The sequence below is a fragment of the Pteropus medius genome, unplaced genomic scaffold (genome assembly GCF_902729225.1).
Source record: "Pteropus medius unplaced genomic scaffold, Ma_sr-lr_union100, whole genome shotgun sequence".
NCBI classification, from domain to species: domain Eukaryota; kingdom Metazoa; phylum Chordata; class Mammalia; order Chiroptera; family Pteropodidae; genus Pteropus; species Pteropus medius.
In genome coordinates, this window is record NW_024340692.1 from 22,260,094 (window position 1) to 22,280,249 (window position 20,156).

General features: G+C 34.5%; 1 protein-coding gene and 1 pseudogene across 3 annotated transcripts in view; one reads left to right on the forward strand and one right to left on the reverse strand.

The window, feature by feature from the left end:
• The first annotated feature begins 1,992 nt into the window (after positions 1-1,992).
• VPS13A (vacuolar protein sorting 13 homolog A) overlaps positions 1,993-20,156 on the forward strand; it is a 179,043-nt gene continuing 160,879 nt past the window's right edge. For 2 of the 3 annotated variants that reach the window (XM_039845293.1, XM_039845225.1), the window contains exons 1-5: positions 1,993-2,257; positions 12,278-12,321; positions 14,274-14,316; positions 18,127-18,222; positions 18,378-18,479. In XM_039845293.1, coding sequence (XP_039701227.1) covers positions 2,158-2,257; positions 12,278-12,321; positions 14,274-14,316; positions 18,127-18,222; positions 18,378-18,479 — 385 coding nt within the window. In that variant the 5' untranslated portion in view covers positions 1,993-2,157. The remainder of the gene's footprint in view (positions 2,258-12,277; positions 12,322-14,273; positions 14,317-18,126; positions 18,223-18,377; positions 18,480-20,156) is intronic. The other variant, XM_039845143.1, reaches the window with a different exon arrangement.
• LOC120597247 (uncharacterized) lies at positions 3,707-3,820 on the reverse strand (annotated as a pseudogene).

Below are 20,156 nucleotides of genomic sequence, written 5' to 3' on the forward strand. Positions count from 1 at the left end.
GTTTGTTTCACCATTCATCTACTGAAAAAAACATTTCAGTTGTTTCCTTTTTGTCTGTTATGCATAAAACTGCTATGAACATTCGTGTGCACGTTTTGTATGAACACAGGTTTTCATTTCCCTGGGATTATGGCCAGGAGTACAATTGCTGGTTCGTATGGTAAATGCATTTTTAGAGTTTTTTGTTTGTTTTTTGAGAAACTGATGACTTCAGTATATTTTTGCTTACAAATGTCCTCAGATGGATTGAGCAACACAAAGACTGGATGCAAATTGTATCTTTTAGTAATTAGGAAATGTGTTCATGATGTAGCATCTAAAATTAGATAAGCATTCAGTTACGATCTACATCTTATATCTTTCTACCACTTTTTCAGCAGCATTTTTTCACTGATCTGTTTAGCCATTAAGTACTTTTACAAGAACACTCTCCTCTCTCCCAATTCCATAGGATTTTCTGGGATTGTAGAAAGCTAGTATAAAATGTTTTCAAGATACTTATTACAAGATACTTAAAGATGTATTTTTGGAGGGAGTTCTGGAAGTTCTTGTACTTAAATTTACGGTGAGTAGAAAAATGTCTCATTATATAAAGTTTTTCTCTTTTCTGGGCATTTTAGCCTGTATTAGTTCTCTGTACAGGTATTCTGAGGTAGATTTTCAATGTCTTTAGCCAAATAGAAGAGAAGCAGGAGGGGCGGTGGAGTTAGTCAGAAGTGCCAGGTTTTAGCTGTTTCTGCCGGACATTAGTTGTATGACCTTGGACAAATCCCCATCTCAGCTTCATTATCTTCATGACAAAGTTGTTGAATTGGTGACCTAATAAAGGCCCTTCGAATATGAAATTATATGAATATAATTTATAAACACGTAAAATAAGATTTTTATATTGTTTTGCTAGGCGTTCTATTTGCAAAGGCAAAACTTAAAAAATTTGGGTGCCTATGCACAAAAATACTAAAATGATACAGGAATCAACAGTCATCAGAGGTATTACTTATTTTCCATTCAAAGAGAGAAAGTTAAACGCACCTCTTTAAGTCTTAAGTCCTTCAAGCTTCACATCCAATGAGCCTCTGTGACGTCAGGCCGTTGGCCATATCTCGGTATAAGATCAAACTTAGGACAGGAGTAGGGCTGAAAAAGCTGTAATTTTTACTTATTTTAAGTCAGTCATTCTGTGAAGGCTCAAGGTTGAGAGTTTAGGTATTTCTTGGAAGGTGCTCAGCAGTCTCCTGACTTTCTGACTCTAACTCTGAATCTGAATGAGCTCTCGGCTCCCCTTTTTGGGGGAGGTGAGGGGTGGGGACGGTGGTGTGTGTGTGTATGTTTCAGCCAGAGTCCCATCTCAGAGGAAGGACGCGTGGAATTGCAATCCCGAGTTGATCTTCACTCCCCCTCCCCCACGATTTGCAGCCAGGGAAGTTAAGTGACCCACTGTGCGTCCTCGCCACGCGCTCGGAGAACCCGGCGAGGCAATTCCAGACCTCCCGCGCGACCCATGAGGCCAGCAAAGCCAGAGTCCCTTCCTCAGAACCTGTACTAATGGGGGAGAGGGGTGTGCTCCCTGGGAGAGCACTCGCAACACCTCCAGCCTAAGAGCGAAAGGGCTGGAATCCATCCACGCCGTAAGTGCAGGACCTTGGACCGCGCGTGTTCCCGGGTGGGGCGGGGCGGCGATCGTCTCCACCATAGGGGAGAAGCCTTTCCCTGCCGGGCGTAACCGCCACGCCCCTCCCCCGGCTTTGACGCTGGTCTCTAAGTGGGGGTGGGGGCGGAAACAATCCACTAGCTCCGGACACTGGCCCCGTTGCCAGGCGACGGGAGAACACGCGGGGCCCACGAGAAAAAGGGGCAGGGCCCAGCACAGGGAGCACGTCCGACCGGCGGCCACGCAGCCGCCCTGGCTCCCTCTGGGGCCGGCGCGCCCAGGTCGGCTCCGCGCCCGCCTCCGGGCCGAGCTGCGCACGCGTCGCGCGAGCGGCCGCCTCCGCTCCTCGCCGGCTGGAGGCGGGGCTGCGTGTCCCGGGCGGGTGGCGCTACGGTCGGATCCTTCCAGGAGCCAGTGAACCGAGCGGTCTCGAGGCAGGGGCGCGGGAGGGCTGGCGCAAGAAGGCGCGCGGGGCTCGGCCTCCGTGTCCACCGCGGCTGAAGAAAATGGTGTTCGAGTCGGTGGTCGTGGATGTGCTGAATCGGTTCTTGGGGGACTATGTGGTGAACCTGGACACGTCCCAGCTCACTCTGGGCATCTGGGGAGGTAACGAGACCGCCGCCGCATCTCGCTCTCGCCTGCGTCCCTGTCCCTTATTGCCACAGCCGATTCCTCCCTTCTTGGGGCCTCGGGCCCCTTGCTTGCCCGGCGTCGCCACCTGCTGTCGCCCTCCTCCGGGTCAAATTACGTAAAGCGAGGGGCAGTTCCGGGGCCTCCGCCTGCGAGGTTGTTTATTTTTTGGCCAAGGGGTCGAGGGATCGTGGGTGCTGAATGAAAAGGCCCCTTTTTTTCGAGCCGAGCAGCCGAGGGGACCCGTAGTGGAGTCCAAAGGTCTGGAGTTCAGATTCCGGCAAGGCGTCCTTTTTCGCCCCTCGCGGTCTGGCTTCAGCTGTGCTGGGCGAGGGGAGGCAACGGGACGCACCTGGGCTTGGTCTCACACCTGTCATTTTCCCCGCTTGGGTTATGATGGAGGCCCCAGGGGAGCCCACGGAGTGTCGCACGCTGCCTCGCACGTGAAGGCAAGACGCTGTGACCAAAGACGCCCTCTTCCTTCCCCAGCCTCGGCGTCTGGCTAAACTTACGTAGTGTTTTCTCGGGCCAAACCACCTGGGTTGCTCGATTGGATTCGGCTGATAACAAAAAGCGAAACTCCTGTGTGTAACTCAGACGCTTGGTTATGTGTTTTCTTTTCATAGCCTGGCCCAGGAACGTGTTACGTTTGTAAGGCTTTGGGGTTTTGTGGGTCAGAGTAAATTATTTATTTTTTAAGAAACTAGGTGCAGCTGTGTAACATCGCAGACCTGCAATAGACGAATGAACTTGCACTTAACGTTGATTAGTGAAGGACCGAAGCGTTATACTTTGTTTCAGTTTACTCTGGTGCTCTACCTTATTCAGAGCCTTATTTTTAATGCTTCCATCTACTTTTGTATTATACCTTTTTTTTTTAAATTTTAAATACCCATAGAAATTAGATTCTTTTTCTTTATAGAATGAATTTCCCAGGCCAAAGTTAGGGTTAATTTTTTTTGTGTGAATGGTATATTTAAAAAAATCTTGAATACGCACATGCTTTCAGTCTTCTTCTAAAATACTTGTTTATCTTAATTTTTCTCTTTTATGAGGTAGTGTAAATAGGTAATTTAGTTTGATAAAGTAGACGTCTTTTTACTACTATTGGTACCTAGTACCACAATTGAGAGCAGGACTACAAGAGCTAGGGACATAAAGTGCTAGCTCAGCATCTCTGATTGGTACCAGAAATTTGCGTATTGTTTAACTGTGCTGCTTCTTATTTACAAAGTGGAAATAATAAAACTTGTCTCTACCTACTCAGAAGGAAGTCTTGAGAACATTTTGTGGTGTGCTTTGATCTACAGTGGGATGTTGTTTCTACATACAGGGTGGAGGTGATTTTCAAAGGATTTACTTAATATTTATGTACAGTGAAATTCACTCTTGTGAAGTATAGTTCTTTTTTTTTTTTTTTTAACACGCCTACAGCACCCGGTTTTCCTAGGTGGTCTCCCATCCAAGTACTAACCAGGCCCTGCTTAGCTTCTGAGATCAGACAGGATCCGTTGTGTTCAGGGTGGCATGGCAGTAGACAGTATAGTTCTGTCTTTATGAATGCAGAGAGGCCTATATCCACCATCACAGTCATGATTATAGAAAAGTTCCAACAAGAACCCCAAATTTTCTCTGCTGCCCCTTTGAAGTCTATCCCACCCAACCCTCACCTTCCTGGAAATGTAGCTTTTGGGGTTTATCTTTTTTTACTTAATTTCACTCCTTTCACTTCTTATATAAAATGAATTTAAAAGTCACCACGTGTTGCATTCTTACATATTTTTAGTAATATTTTATTGTATGAATGTACTGTAAATGTTAATCTGTTCACGGGTGGAGGGACGTTTCAGTTTTGGGCGATTATGAAGAGCTGCTGTAATATTCATGTAGTGGTTTTTGAGTGAACATAATTTTTTATTTCTCTCGGGTAAATACCTAAGAGTGGGATTTCTAGGTGATATGGTTAGTGAATAATTTATGCGAAACAGTGGAACTGCTTTTCAAAGTGGCTGTACCTGTTTCACAGTCTCATTAGTGTTGTTTGAGTGCTTAGTTGCTCTGAACCTAAGCTGTCCTGTAGTATTGTCATTTAAAAAACTTTTTTTTTTACCGAATTTAATAGGTATATAGTGATAAAGCATTGTGATTTTAATTTGCATTTCTTTAGTGATTAAAGATGTTGAGCTCCTTGTTTTTTTAAATTTTGCCTTTTCTATATTGTTGAAGTACCTGTTAAATCTGTTGCTCATTTAAAATTTTTTTCTATCGAGATTTAATTCATATCATTAAATTCACCCCTTTAAAATGTACAATTCAGTGTGTTTTAGTATAGTCACAAAATTGTGCAGCTGTCACCACTAATTCCAGAACATGTTCACTCCCAAAATTAACCTCATACCCATTAGCAGTCACTCCAAATTTCCTCTCAGCCCCCCTTCACCTCACTTCTGGCAACCACTGATCTGCTTTTTGTCTCTATAGATTCTCTAGTTCTGGACGTTTCATTTATATGGAATCTTACAATATATGTGGTCTTTTATTTCTGGCTTCTTTCATTTAGCATTATATTGTCAAGGTTTATCCAAGTTGTAGCATGTATCAATATTCATTTCTCTTTATGATTGAATAATGTTCCATTGTATGGATACATCACATTTTATCTTTTCATCAACTGGTTGACATTTAAGTTATTCTGACTTTTTGGCTTTTATGAGTAATGCTGCTATGAACCTTCGTGTACAAGTGTTTTGTGGCATGTTTTAAATTCTCTTATACATACTTGTAAGTGGAGTTGCTTAGTCATGTAGTAACTGACTTTTTAAAGAACTGTCAAACTCTTCCTAAGTGTTTGTTTTCTCAATGTCCAGTATTGACACTTCTTTAAATATTATGGATACAAGTCCTTTGTCAGATATATGTGATTTAAAAATATTTTCTACCCCCCCTTTTCTAAGCTTGTCTTTACAAAGCAAAAGTTTTGCATTTTGATCAAGTACAACTCATCAAAAATTCTTTGAGTCATGCTTTGTGTTGTAGCTATGAAGTCTTTGCTTAACCCAAAGTCACAGATTTCTTTAGAAGTTTTATAATTTTATATTTTATATTTATATTTCTGATAAATTTTTGTATGAGGTGTGTTATAGGTTGAAGGTTGAGGTTCTTTGTTTGCATGTGGATGCAAATGTCTACAGTTGTTCTAGCTCCATTTGCTGAAGAGAATATCCTTTCTCCATTGAATATCTTTGCATTTTTGTAAAAAATCAGGCTACATTGTGCGGGTTTATTTTTGGATTGTAGTCTGTTTCAGTGATCTCGATAATTGTAGCTTTATAGTAAGTCTTTAAATCAGGTAGTGTAATCCCTCTAACTTTGGTGTTTATCAGATTTTAAAATAACAATCTGTGTTTTAAATATTGAAATTGTTTGTATTTTGATAAATGAAATTTTAAATATAGCTGAAAATTTTTAAAAATTCTCAAGAATTTAAAAACCAAGTTTCTTTTTTTTTATAAACTGGATTTTAAAAAAGGTTCTTTGAAAATTTCAATAATAGAAATTAGATGCTGCATAGGAAAAATGTAAAGACTATGAACCTAGTATTTTATGGTCCTACTAGTATCAGAAGGACCTATTAATTTTAAATGTATGCTTTTGCTAGGCTTCTGTGTAATTGGCTAATTTCACTATTAGCATAGTAATAGTATTAATTCATATTCAAGAGTTAAATGGATGGTTTCGAAGCTAAAATTTGAAATTTGTTTCTGAGTTGTTTCTTTGAAAAAAGTTTCCAAAAACCTATCTAATTATAATTTAGCAGAACAACACTGCTCTACTGGGTCCTGTACAGTAAGTAGGTTGAGCACTGCAAATATGTCTTCTGTGGGAGTGGAAAGAGCAGTTGAGCTTTATCTCAACCTTTGGCAAATTTCAATGTTGGTAAAGTATACTTTTTATACACTGCCATTTCTAAATCTCCACCCTTCCACATATCAACTACTTAGGGAGGTGATAAGCCCTTCACAGATTCATCTGAGAGTCATCTACCAACTTTCCAAAAAGAATCTAGGATTTCACATCTTCAAGAGCTAGGCTGCATCAGCATCAGCCATAGGTGCTTGTTATAAATACAAATTTTTGAACCACTTCCCAGAGATTATAATTCATTTTTTCTGCAGTAGGACACCAAAATCTTTTTTTTTTTTTTAAACAAATGACACGAGATTGTGATGCACAACTAGGTGGATTTGAAGAGTTCTTTAGTGAAGAAGTATTAGAAATTCATTGGCAGGAGCAGTAGTAAGGGGTGGCTTGTGTTAAAGAATTATTTGTAGTACAAGAGGTACCTGTGCTTTATAGCCTCCTCTTATTACAGTAGTCCTTATCCATGAGGTAAATGTTCTAAGACCCCCAGTGGATGTCTGAAACTGGTACTCAACTACACACCACTTCCCCCACACTGTTTTATCCTATACATTACATGCATACATATTTTTTCACTTAAAGGAAGCACTTTACGGCTTCTCTTTGGCATAGCGGAACTGCCAACAACACTACTATTGTGCTTTGGAGTTGTTATTAAGTAAATACCTTAATGGTTAAACAAGCGTGATCCCAAGACAATCCGATAACCTAGACAGCTACTAAGTGCTAAAGGGCAGGTAGCAAACAACGTAGATTATGCTGGACAAAGGGATGGTTCACAGCCTGGGCAGGAGCAGGACAGCGTGAGATTTCGTGCTACTCAGAATGGTGCACAATTTAAAACTTAAGAATTATTTTTGAAATTTTCCATTTAGTATTTTATGACTGCAGTTGGACGCTCGTAACAGGGACCGCAGGTAACTGAAATCTAGAAAAGCAAAACCTAGATTAAGGAGGGACTATATGGTCTTCCTCTTTCTCTCTTTTCTCTGGTTTTCTCCAAAATTAAAATATTTGAACAAATTTGTAAATTCGGAGAGGGAGTGCCTGACATGTAACATTAGAAGCTCAGATTTATTTTTTAAACTAATTTGCACGTTTTGTTTTTGAAATGTTAATCTTTCAGTTTTCTCTTTAGAATAGAGGCTTATATTCAGTGGCCACTTACTATATACCCCCAGTATACTAGGGGCTCTGTAGGAAGATGAAGATTCATTTTCTGATTTTAAGGAGTCATTCTATAATAGGAATATACTAGGGAGCCACACAAATGATTGTTATAGTCTAATAATAATTACCATTTCTAATTTTTTAAATATTTTTACCTTTACGTTCTAAGATACTTACATAGAACTTTAGAATTGTAAAGCATCTTATTATGAAAAGTGTTCAAACATACAGCAATGTTATAAGATTTTACAGCCCAGAACTACATACCCACAATCTAGATTCTATCATTAATTTTATAGTAACAGCTTTGAGTTAAAATTAACATATAGTAAATGTACATGAAGTTTGCAGTTTGATAGATCTTGACATATGTATGCACCTGGGAAATTATCATCACAATCAAGATAATGAACATATCCATTACACCCCAAAGTTTCCTTGTCTCCATCCCCAGAGGTGTCCAATATTCTGACTTTTTTTTCTTACTGTACATAATTCTATTTCTGTATAGTCTTCCTCTTTTATAGATTATAATTTACTTAGTTTTTTCTTTTTTTCAAGATTGTGTGTTGGGTTTTGTAAAATGATTTTTCTGCATCTGTTGATGTGATCATAAGATTTTCAGTCATTGATGTAATGGATTACATTCATTGATTTTTTGAATGTTGAACAAGCCTTTCACCCATAGAATAAATCCCACTTGGTCATGGTATATAATTATTTTTATACATTGTTGGATTCAGTTTGCTGATGTTTTGTCAAGGATTTTTTCATCTGTGTTCATGAGAGATTGGTCTGTAGTTTTTCTTTTATGTGATGTCTTCATCTTGTTTTGGTATTAGGGTATACCGATCTCATAGATGGGTTAGGAAGTGTTCTCTTTGCTTCTGTTTTCTGGAAGAGATTGTAAGGGATTAGTATCATTTTTTTCCCCTTGAAATGTTTGGTAGAACATTGAAACCTTCTGGGGTTTAATCTGGACATTATGCTTTCAGTTTTGAAAGACTGTTATTGATTCAATTTCATTAATAGATATAGGCTTATTTAGATTATTTTTTCTGTGTGAGTTTTGGTAAAATGTATCTTTCAAGGAATTGGTACATTTCATCTAAGTTACATTTGTGGGTATATTTATACATTCCTTTATTATTCTTTTAATGTCCATGAGATCAATAGTGATAGTCCTTCCTTTCATTTCTGATATTAGTAATTCATGTCTTTTTCTTTTCTTCCTTAGCTGACTTGGTTAGAGAGTTATCAATTTTATTGATCTTTTCGAAGAAACAGCTTTTGGCTTAATTGATTTTTTTCTATTGATTTTCTGTGTTGAATTTCAGTGATTTCCGTTCCAATTCTTATTATTTCTTCTGCTTAAGATTTAATTTTTATTTTTTTTTACCTAGAATTCTAAGGTGGCATCTTCAATTATTAATTTTAATCTTTCTTTTTTTCAAATATATGCATTTAGTGATATAAATTTCCCTCTAAGCCCTGTTTTTCTTGCATGTCATGAATTTTGATTGTATTTTTATTTGATTCAAAATATTTTAAATTACTTTTAAGATATTGTCTTTGACTGATGTGTTATTTAAAACTAGTGTTTATTTAATCTTCAAATGTTTTGGGATTTTCCAGCTTTCTTTTTGTTATCGTTCTGGTTTAATTCTGTTGTGGTCTAAAAGTAAACTTGGATGACTTCTGTTCCTTTAGATTTGTTAAGCTATGTTTTATGGCCCAGTGTGTGGTCTATCTAGGTGAATGTTCCATGTGAGCACAAAAGAATGTGTATTCTGCTGTTGTTGGTTTGGATACTCTGTTTCAATTAGATCTCTTTAGCTTTAATTTGTGTGTTTGTATTTAAAGTGGGTTTCTGTAGATACCATATAGCTGGGTTTTGTTTTTTTTTCTATCCACTCTCACGTCTGTTTCTTTAATTGGTATATTCAGACTATTGGCACTTAATTTAAAGTGATTATTGATGTAGTTGGGTTAGTGGATTTATGGCTATCAAATCTGTAGCTCTTTTCTATTCATTGCATATCTTTCTTTACTTTTTAAAACGTTCCCCTCTTTTTCTGCCTTCTCTAGTTTTAATTAAGGATTTTGTATGATTTAATTTTTTCCTCTTTTAGCATATCAATTATATTTAAAAAATTTTTAATGGTTGCCTTAGAATCACAGTATACATTTAATCTGTTCACTTTCAAATAACACTATACTGCTTCATAGTTAGTGGACGTACCTTATAACCTCCATTCCATTCCATCCTTTTTGCGCCTTATAACATTGCTGTCATTCATTTCGCTTATTTATAAGCTGTACTCAGTGCACTGTAGATATTATTTAAACAGTTTTCCTTTAGATCCTTCAGGATAGGGAAAATAAAATGCTTAATTTTACCTTCATTTATTCCTTCTTTAATGCTCTTGTAGCTAGATCTGAGTTTTTGACTTGTATCATTTTCCTTATCTTTGAAAACTTTTAACACTTCTTGCAAGGGAGGCCTACAGACAATAAATTCCACCAGTTTTTGTCTGAGAAAGTCTTTATTTCTCTTTCACTTCTCCCTCTCCCATTTAATGTATTGATAAAACGAACTGTTAATATCAAACATTAAAAAAAGCTGAAGGGCACTTAAAGAATTGTAGTGCCAAAATATAATGTAAATAACATTCTAGATGGATTTTAAGTCCACAATAAAAAGACCATTAAACTCAATTGACTGAGAACCAGAAGAACTGTGCACTGAAACTAGAAATACTAAGGAGGTTTTTAGCTCACCTCCCCAACTTTGTTATGTACAAATGATATTATTATATATTACATACCTATTAATAGACTTTTAAAATCTTTTGTCCTTTAAATCCTGTAAAAGAATAAAGCATTCCAAAGTAAAATTATTTTTTATATTTGCCCATGTATTTACCTTTACTGTAGAAATTTATATTTTATATACTTCTTTATATGAGAATAGCTTAATTTTTTTCTCATTTTTGAAGTAGATATGATATTTTGTTGGATATAATGTTCTCAGTTGACAGTTTTTTTCTTTTAGCACTTTAAATATATCATCTGTTTTCTGGCTTGCAGGTTTCTGCTGAGACATCTGGTAATCTTATTGGGGAACCTATATATGTATATATGTCAAGTCATTTTTTTATTGCTGCCTTTAATCTTTGTCTTTGATTACCATGTTTCTTGGTTGAGATTCTTGGATTCATGTATCCATGTTTTTCCTCAAATTTGGGAGTTTTGGGCTGTTATTGCTTCAAATAAGTTCTCTGCCTCGTTATTTTTCCTCCTTTTGGACTTCTCTAATGCATACACTTGATAATGTTCCACGAGTCCCTTAGGCTGTGTTCACTTTTCTTTGTTTTTAAATTTTTGCTTCTATATTTTCGAATAACTTGTCTTCAAGCTTGCTGATTCATTCTTTTGTCTGTTGGAGTCTACTTTTGACTTTAGTGAATTTTTCAATTCAGGTTTTTTTTTTTTTTTTGCATCTCTATTGGGATTATGTATGTGTGTGTTTCTCTGCTTTCTTTACAAATTTTTCATTTTTGTTCATCTACGTACATTTAACATTGTGTAAGTTTAAGGTGTGCAACATTTTGATTTAATATATTTATATATTGCAGTATGATTATTACAGGAGCTTCAGTTAACACCTTTTCCACGCCATGGAATTCTTTTTTGTGGTGAGAACATTTAAGATCTAGTCTCTCTGAGATTTTGAGGTGTTTAATACAATATTGTTGACTGTAATCACTATGATGTGCATTAGAGCTGCAGAACTTACTCATCTTCTAGTTGCGAGTATGTATGTATACTTTAACAACAACTCCCCAGTTCCATCACATCCCAGTCCCTGTTAACTACCATCCTACTCTCTGCTTCAATGAGCTTGGCTTTTTTTCAATATTTGTCTTTTTGTGTCTGGCTTATCTTACTAAGTATGCCCTCAAAAGTCCAACCATGTTGTTGTAAATGGCAGTATTTCCTTCTTTCTCACAGCTGAGTAATATTCCATTGTGTGTGTGTGTGTATCATACATTCTTTATACATTCATCTGTTCGTGTACACTTAGGTTGTTTCCTTACCTTGGCTATCGTGAAAAATGCTGCAATAAACATGGGAGTGCAGGTATCTTTTTGATATACCATTTTCCTTTGAATATATACCTAGAAGTAGAATTTCTGGATTATATTCAAGGTTTTTCTTAGTCTTTGATTTTCTTCAGTTTGCTTATGATATACCTAGGTGTAGAATTTTGGGGGTATTTTTCTGGTTGGTGTTCTCTGAGCTTCCTGGATCTGTGGTTTGGTGTCTTTGTCATTGATTTTGGAAATTTCTTAGCTGTTATTACTCTAATTTTTTTTCTCCTTTTTTGTTTCTGGTATTGCAATTATGCATATTTTACAGCTTCTACAATTGTCTTACAGTTCTTAGACATTCTGTTGCATTTTATTTTTCTCTTTGCATTTCAGTTTGGGAAGTTTATGTTTATGTATTTTTGAGCTTGCTGAGTTTGGATTTAAAAAATTTCTTTCCAGATGTTCATTTGAAGTATATTTAAATACAATTCATTTTTTTGTATATTCTTATATTATGGTACCTTGCTCGATTCATATTCTTGGTATAATTCTGATTAAAATGTATAAACTTTGAGCTACAACTGCAGAGGTCATAACCTACAATAAATGATGTTTTGGTCAAACATACAATATTAGACTAAGTTGAAGAATGAAGGTGAGCTAATAAGACTATAGTCAGATTCTCTCTGTTATGTACATTATTTTAAAGTATTTTTCCTTAATATGACCATTTGGGAATGAAGTATACCTAACTTTTTAAAATGCAAAATGTTTGAATATTTCAATTTAATTTTTAAATAATCTTTTTTAGGAGCTGTGGCCCTGAAGAATCTTGAAATTAAAGAGAATGCCCTGGTAGGTTTTGTCTATAAGAAATTCGTTAGTGGATTTATCTACATAGACTCTTTAATGATTTACTTTGTTACCTTAAATCATTTAAGTTTGAGAAAATAATTTGAAAATAAGTTTTGTAAAATGTAAATAGTGCAAAATGCACTTTCAATTTCCTTAAAAGCACAAATCGACAGTATAATTTTCCCCATTTAAAAATATTTCTAATTTTCTTCCTATATGGTTTTATTTTTTAAAAAAACTTATTCAAGTATAGTTGACATGAATATTATATTAGTTTCTATATGGTTTTATTTTAAATGGTTAACTTACTTCCCCAATCATCTTCCAAGATTTTTAATACCATTTTAACCATTTTTTACTGTAAAATTGAGTGTCATTAATAACATTGACAGTGTTGTCCAACCACAAAGAGTATCTATTTCCAAAACTTTGTCATTACTCCCTGTAACCATAAGAAACAACTTTACATTCCCTCTCCCAGTAGACCCTGTTAACCTCTAATCTATTTTCTGTCTCTGGGAATTTCCAGGCACCTCATATAAATGGAATCATGCTATTTTGTAATTTTCTGTATGGCTTGTTTCACTTAGTATAATTCCTTCAAGGCTCATTCATGCCAGAGTATATATCAGAACATCTTTTCTTTTTATGGCTGAATAATATTCTATATGTATATCTGTTTATCTATTCATCCGTGATAGACACTTGGATGTTTCTACCTCTTGGCTCTTATGAGTAATGCTACTATCGATATTGGCATACATATCACATATATCTGTTTGAGTCCCTGCTTTTAATGCATGTGAGCAAATACCTAGGAGTTCAATTATTGGCATACATATCACATATATCTGTTTGAGTCCCTGCTTTTAATGCATGTGAGTAAATACCTAGGAGTTCAATTGCTGGACTACATGGTAATTTTAGCCGTTTCAGGAATCACCACAGTTTTCCATAGTAGTTGAATCATTTTATATTCCCACTAGCAAGGCATGAGGGTTTCAATTTCTCCACATCCTTGACAAAATTTATTTTTTGTTTTTTTGTAATAGCCATCCTCCTGAGTGTAAAATGACATCTCATTTTGGTTTTCTTAGCATTTCTTTAATGACTAGTCAGATTGGTCATCTTTTCATGTGTTTATTGGCTGTTTGTATATGTTTTATGGAAAAAAGACTATTAAAATCATTGTCGATATTTTAATTGGGTTTTTTTGGTCAAGTTTTAATATTCTGGATATTTATCCTTGTCAGATATATGATTTGCAGATACATCTCCCCATTCCATGGGTTGCCTTATGCCTCATGTTCTTAGATGCACAAAAATTTTTGATGAGATTAAATTCATTTAGTTTTTCTTTTGTTGCCTCTGCGTTTGATGTGATATCCAAGAAATCATTGCCAAATTCTACCTTATGTTTCTTTCTAAGGGTTTTATAGTTTTAGTTTTTATGTTTAGGTCTTTTCTCTATTTTGAGTTAATTTTTGTATTTTGTGTAAAGTAAGGGTTCATCTTCATTCTTTTGCAAGTTGGATATCTAGTTTTCCTAGCACCACTTATTGCAAAGGTTGTCCTTTTCCACAATGAATGGGGAGAAATTTGTTTGATATTTTTTTCAAAATGGAATTTTAATCTCTCTACAAGCATGGGCTGACAATGGAATTTCCCACTTTTTCCCACCCCAAATGTAAAACAGGTAGTGATTCTGGTATGGGTAACCTAGGTCAGTATTACTGTAAAACCTTTCCCCTATTTTAAACAGATCAGTCTCCCTGAATTTTATGGTTTGAGAACAGTAATCCAGTTATGTATAAGTTTTAATAACTGCTGAAGGTAAAGAGAAGGTATAAGTTAACTTAAACCCTTTAAATAAGTCTAAGAAGGAAAAAGTAGTCATCAGATTTTCTGAACTGTGTGTGTACTAATATTTTACATGTATATATTTTCTGTAGAGTCAACTGGATGTACCATTTAAAATTAAAGTTGGTCATATAGGTAAGCTATGTTTATTATTTGAATATTCTCCTTGCTAGAAATACAACCAGAATAATATGCCTAGTACCTCTATAACGTGATATTTTTAATGTTTCTGAGCATTAATTGATAATGTATTTTCGTATAGGTAAAGCTTAATTATGTAACTTAAATCATGTGGTTCATATATTGCTCGTCCAAAACCTATGAAATTATATATTATATTAGGTGTTAAAAATGAGTCGAGAGCCAAAGTGTTAAATCTAATAGAGAGCATAACCAGCTCAGTTTCTTAGATTTCTGGTAATTATTATTGCTGTATTCCAATTGATCATAGATGTGTAAGGAGTGGAGTCTGGACCATCCAGACAGTGTGGCTCAGGATCTGTCCAAAACCGAGTTTCTGCTCTGGAAGTTTTTACTATGTTTTCAGAAAATATTGTGCTAGTTGTTTGGTATCTTTTCCCGGTGTTCATAGTTTACATTTTAAATACATTGAGCAAAAACTAATTGGAATATGATGTTTTAACATGTTTAATAAAAACACGTATGTTTGATTTCTTAAATTATGTTGGCTACTGTTTTAAATTTATTGTTTAAATTACTGTGTAAATTTTATTGCTTTAAATGTTGTTCAAGATGATAGCCCCTTTGAGACTCGGAATTATATAGATATACTTTGTTACATAGTTTGTATAGTATGACTTATACAATGTTATTGCAACATATTGGTGTCACTTGTGGAACAGGATATTCTGAAGGTTTATGTACGTTACATGATTAATGTCTCCATAATTTTGTGCATTTATGGTTGTCAATAGACCATTTGCCCAAGAAAGTTTTCATCATCTTAACAATGCTGAGACTCAGGTTCTCTCTCTTCTCCCTTCAATTTAAAGACAGTTTAGTATAAATAAGAGAAAACATGTCACCCATTACTTTTCCACCTAACATGTTTCTTTTTGCATTTTTATATGATTTTTTACATGTGTACATTTTAAATACTTATAATCCTGGTATATGTATGATTTCATATTTTTTTCAGTTAACATTTAATAAAGATTTCTCATAATCCATGTTGGTATGATCTCATTTATTTCTTAGGATAGTGTAATAATCTAGTAAATACATATTTGAATATTGTAGGGTAATCCTGTATTTCCACAGGTACAACAATATTACAGTAAACATTTTCATGTAGCTTTTTAAATTTTTCCAAAAGTTATTGAATTTTACAACTATTATCATTGTATTTCAGTGTTCATAAATTTAATGTCAATTCAAGAAAAGTAAAAAAAAAAATGTATAAGAGTAGATAGAACTGATTTCATTTAGAGCCCGCCTTCTTTTCTTCCTTTTATTTTCTTGCCTAACCATTTTTAAAAATTGTAATAATTTTTAGTGATAATTAAGATAATGGAACATACACTGCACTAAATACTTAATACACAAGATAATTTTGAGACTTATTTAATGTGATGTTTGCATACTTCTATCATAGCACTTGTCATTCTTTAATATTATTTTTTCTTCTACTAGACAATAAGTTTCTTGAGAAGAAGTGGATTTAATTTTTACTGTATCCACACCATCTAGCACATTACCTAGCATATAGTTGGACCATAATTTGTCGAATGACAGAAGTACATATTTCCAAATTAGTGGTACTTTAGTACAACCAGTTTTATAACAACATATTATTTCCTTTCTATTATTAGGTATTGTTAATCTTACTGATCTTTCAAAGTTTTCTTCATTTAGAATGCAGAATTACACATATATCGAATATAAATTCTCATATATACATATTTTAAAAGTAGTTGTCTTCATGTGGAAGATTTTTGGAATTACCTTCATTTGTATTTTTCTGAATTTTCCAAGTTTTCTATAAGATGTCTTACACCTTATAATGAAAGAAAAAATTTGGTTAAAATTAAAGATTAACTGTGAAAATGCAATATCATTAATTTTATATGTTTCTTTGATTGCTTAATGCTGTTTTGTCACTGTTCTGTCTTTTTGTTCATTTACTTTTTTGGATTATTTATGTATGTATATGTTTATAGCACTCTGCTTGATACATATATAAATTAACTGTCAAATTGGTCACAATTATTTTTCCAATCTGTTTATTTCATTTAGGTTACATTTTGGACTGTACAGAAATTTGAATTCTCTGATTTCAAAACTTAGAACGTTATCTCTTTTTTAGAAATCACATAATTTATTTGTTTTTCTCTGGATTGACTTTGTGTGATGAAATCTTTCTCAATTGGGTTTTCTTTTAAAGATGGGTTATGGAATAAGATAGATCTGAATTTTTTTTTTTCCTTTCCAAGTTACTAACCAGTCAATGTAATAAGAGTATATTTAATAATCTTTCCCTTCTCCAATTATGGCAACTATTTCTGTGAGGAGAAGCAACAAATTAATTTAGCTCTTGCAGAAAATCCAGAACTTGACAACAAATCTTGATATGAAGATGGTTGACAGATCAAGATGATACTGACTAACCCTTCAGAACTAGGTGAACTAATGAGTGAAGAAGCATATGAGAAATACATAAAATCTTTTGAGTGGAAATGGAACCCCTGCTAAAGTAGTATGAAGCATCTTAATGTAGTATCACTGTCTTAAATTAGTGGTGTATGGAAGATTTAAAATAGCAACTTCTAGCAATACCAATGGAAAAAGAAACTACAGTGCTAGTGGAAGAAAATACCCCTTAACTTTCTAATGATTGCAGATAAAAACAACATGCATCTTTCACAGCATCCCAGGGTTTTAGGCTAGGCTACAGTTATAATATTCAGAATTCTGAAATTATTTGTTGTAAAATCTAGTTATAGAAATTATGTAATTCAAAGATAACATTGTTATCTTTAGCCTTATAAAATATTGTAACTTGCTTACATCCGTCTGGATTTGGAACAAAATACTTAATGATCTTTCCATTAGAAATAACTGGCAGTGGAGAAAAGTTTTTGTTGTTACAGTGTCAGATGATGAATAATTCTGTCTTAATTTTGTAATATACTGCTTTTGCTGGTGCTGTTATGTAGGGAGGCAACAGCCTTGCAGGAAAACAGTTTAATAATCATTCAACTTCATTAAAAAAAGTTTACTATAAATTTGTATGCCATGTTATACCAGCAGCAGTTGCATACATCTAGTGCTTACCATGTCTTCTGATTGCCTTATTTTCTCTTGTGCTTGATTTAATTTCATGATATTTTGTACATGCTGTACAGGTTTGTAGCCTAGGAACAGTAGGCTATACTATGTAGCATAGGTGCATAGTAGACTATACCATCTAAGTTTGTGTAAGTTCACTCTGTGATGTTTGCACAATAATGAAACCACCTAAAGATGCATTTTCTCAGAACGTATTCCTGTCATTAAGCTGCTCGTGACTGTATATATAACCTCTATATGAAAAATGCGCACATACATAAATTATATAATCTTTTTAAAGTAGAAGGAAAATACTTCATAGAGATTTAGAGTAAAGTGGGGAGATTCAAGGTTAAAATATTAAGGATTGTTGATTAATGGAAGAGGAATGTGAGTATATTTGTGGTACAGATTACCATAAAAAGAAACTTGTGAATATTTAGGATATCATTTAGTAGATTTTCCAGCCATACTAATACAGATAATTTCAAGTTTTCACAAAGGTTTGTTGTTGTTAATAGTAAAATAGCTTTCCAGAAGGCTACTGAGCTTGTAATGTTAAAGACCACTTTATCTCTTCTAATGCCTGACAGAAAATAGGCTAACAGCAGATATAAGTAAACGAATAACATTTTTTTTGTCTTTTTTTAAATGTAGGTAATCTTAATCTTAAAATTCCATGGAAAAACCTTTATTCTCAACCAGTCGTTGCTGTCTTGGAAGATATTTACTTACTCATAGTGCCTTCTTCTAGTAAGTCAAATGTCAATCAAATATTGCTCTTTTTTGTGCATGAAAAATCTTTATATTTTATAATCATATTTGTTCAAAATACTTTGGGGAGAACTTGTTGAGATATTTTTGTATTTAAATTTAATTAAGATTCTTTTTTTTAATGATTTCTGTAGTAATAAAATATGATCCTTTAAAAGAAGAAAAGCAACTCTTGGAAGCAAAGCGACAGGAACTAAAAAGAATAGAAGAAGCAAAACAAAAAGTAGCTGATCAAGGTAAAGGAAACAAATAAGAAATAGAGGAAACACCTAAATACTGATTACATTTGAATATTTTTCTCTGGAAGTGCTGAAATTACTGAAAAAATAAATATGAGAGAATCTTATTACATGGAGCATTTTAATGTGTGTATTTTTTCATGTTTACAGAAATTTACCTTAGGGCGAATAACATACCCAGCTTGTAAGGGTATGTTTTTAAATGTAGTGATGAATTTTATCAAGTATATTTTCTTACCTTTCTAGCCTTTTCTTTTTTATTGTTATATTCCTCACCTTTTGGATATACTTAGGTCTTTGATATGTTTACATTTTCACAAATCTGTTTAGCATCTGGCTTCACTTCTTTCCCATTCAAATTACTTCAACACCTTCTGTCCATGAAAGAGATGTCCTGCGGATATCTAATTCCTTTCCACTTGTGCTGCCATGCCCCCAGCTACTTGTTATACTCAGACTCTTAACTTTCCTCTCTAGTCTTTCTTCTTTTAAATATACTGTAGCCTTGCTTATCTTCAAACATAAAAATTATCTTCTAACCTAGTCATGTGTTTATCTTTCCCTCTGCATTTACTAGTTAAGCATCTTAGAAGAAAAATAGCATATACTGATTTCGCTATCCTTGCCATACATTAATTTTTTAAAACTAAAAAATAAAACCCAATAATAAACATTTTTCCTGTTGACAAACAGGTAAAAAAATTAGAAGAGATTTAATGCAGTTCCTTGCAACACAGCTTGCAATTGGTTTTTCTTCTGTCACAGTTCTTTCATATCCTGCGTAGTCATTCATCCCTACCCTTACTCCTTTTTAAAAAGTATTTTGTAGTGGCATATACATAACATAAAATTTATCATCTTAACCATTTTTACATGTATGGTTTAGTGGTATTATATACATTTATAAGATTGTGTAATCATCACCACCATCCATATCCATATCTCTTCATCTTATAAAATCGAAACTTTACACCTCTTAAAAAACAACCCCACCCGTTTGTGTCCCCTCACCCCCAGTTCCTGGCAACCACAATTCTACTTTCTGTCTTATGATTTTGACTAAAAGTCTAAGTACTTTAAGTGGAATCATACAGTATTTGTCTTTTTCTGACTGGCTTATTTCACTTAGCATCATGTTTTCAAGGTTCATCTATATTGTAGCATATGTCAAGATTTCTTTTTTAAGGCTAAATTACATTCCATTTTATGTATATACCACATTTTGTTTATCTATTCATCTATCAGTGGACATTGGGGTTGCTTCTACGCTTTAGCTATTGTGAATAATGCTGCTTTGAACATGGGTATACAACTATCCCTTTGAGACATTGCTTTCAGTCTTTTTGTATATATCCCCAGAAATGGAATTGCTGGATCACATGCTAAGTCTATATTTTAATCTTTGTGGAGCCACCATACTGTCTTCCACAGGGACTGGTACCATTTTATATTCCCACCAGCAGTGTACAAGGGTTCTAGTTCCTTCACAGCCTTGCCAGCATTTATCATTTTTTTCTCTCTCTTGCTCGCTCTTTCTTTCTCTCTCTCTCTCTCTCTCTCTCTCTCTCTCTCTCTCTCTCTCTCTTTCTCTCTTTCTTTCTTTCTTTCTTTCTTGTTTTTATAATAGCATCTTAATGGGGATGAAGTGGTAGCTCATGTAGTTTTGATTTGCAT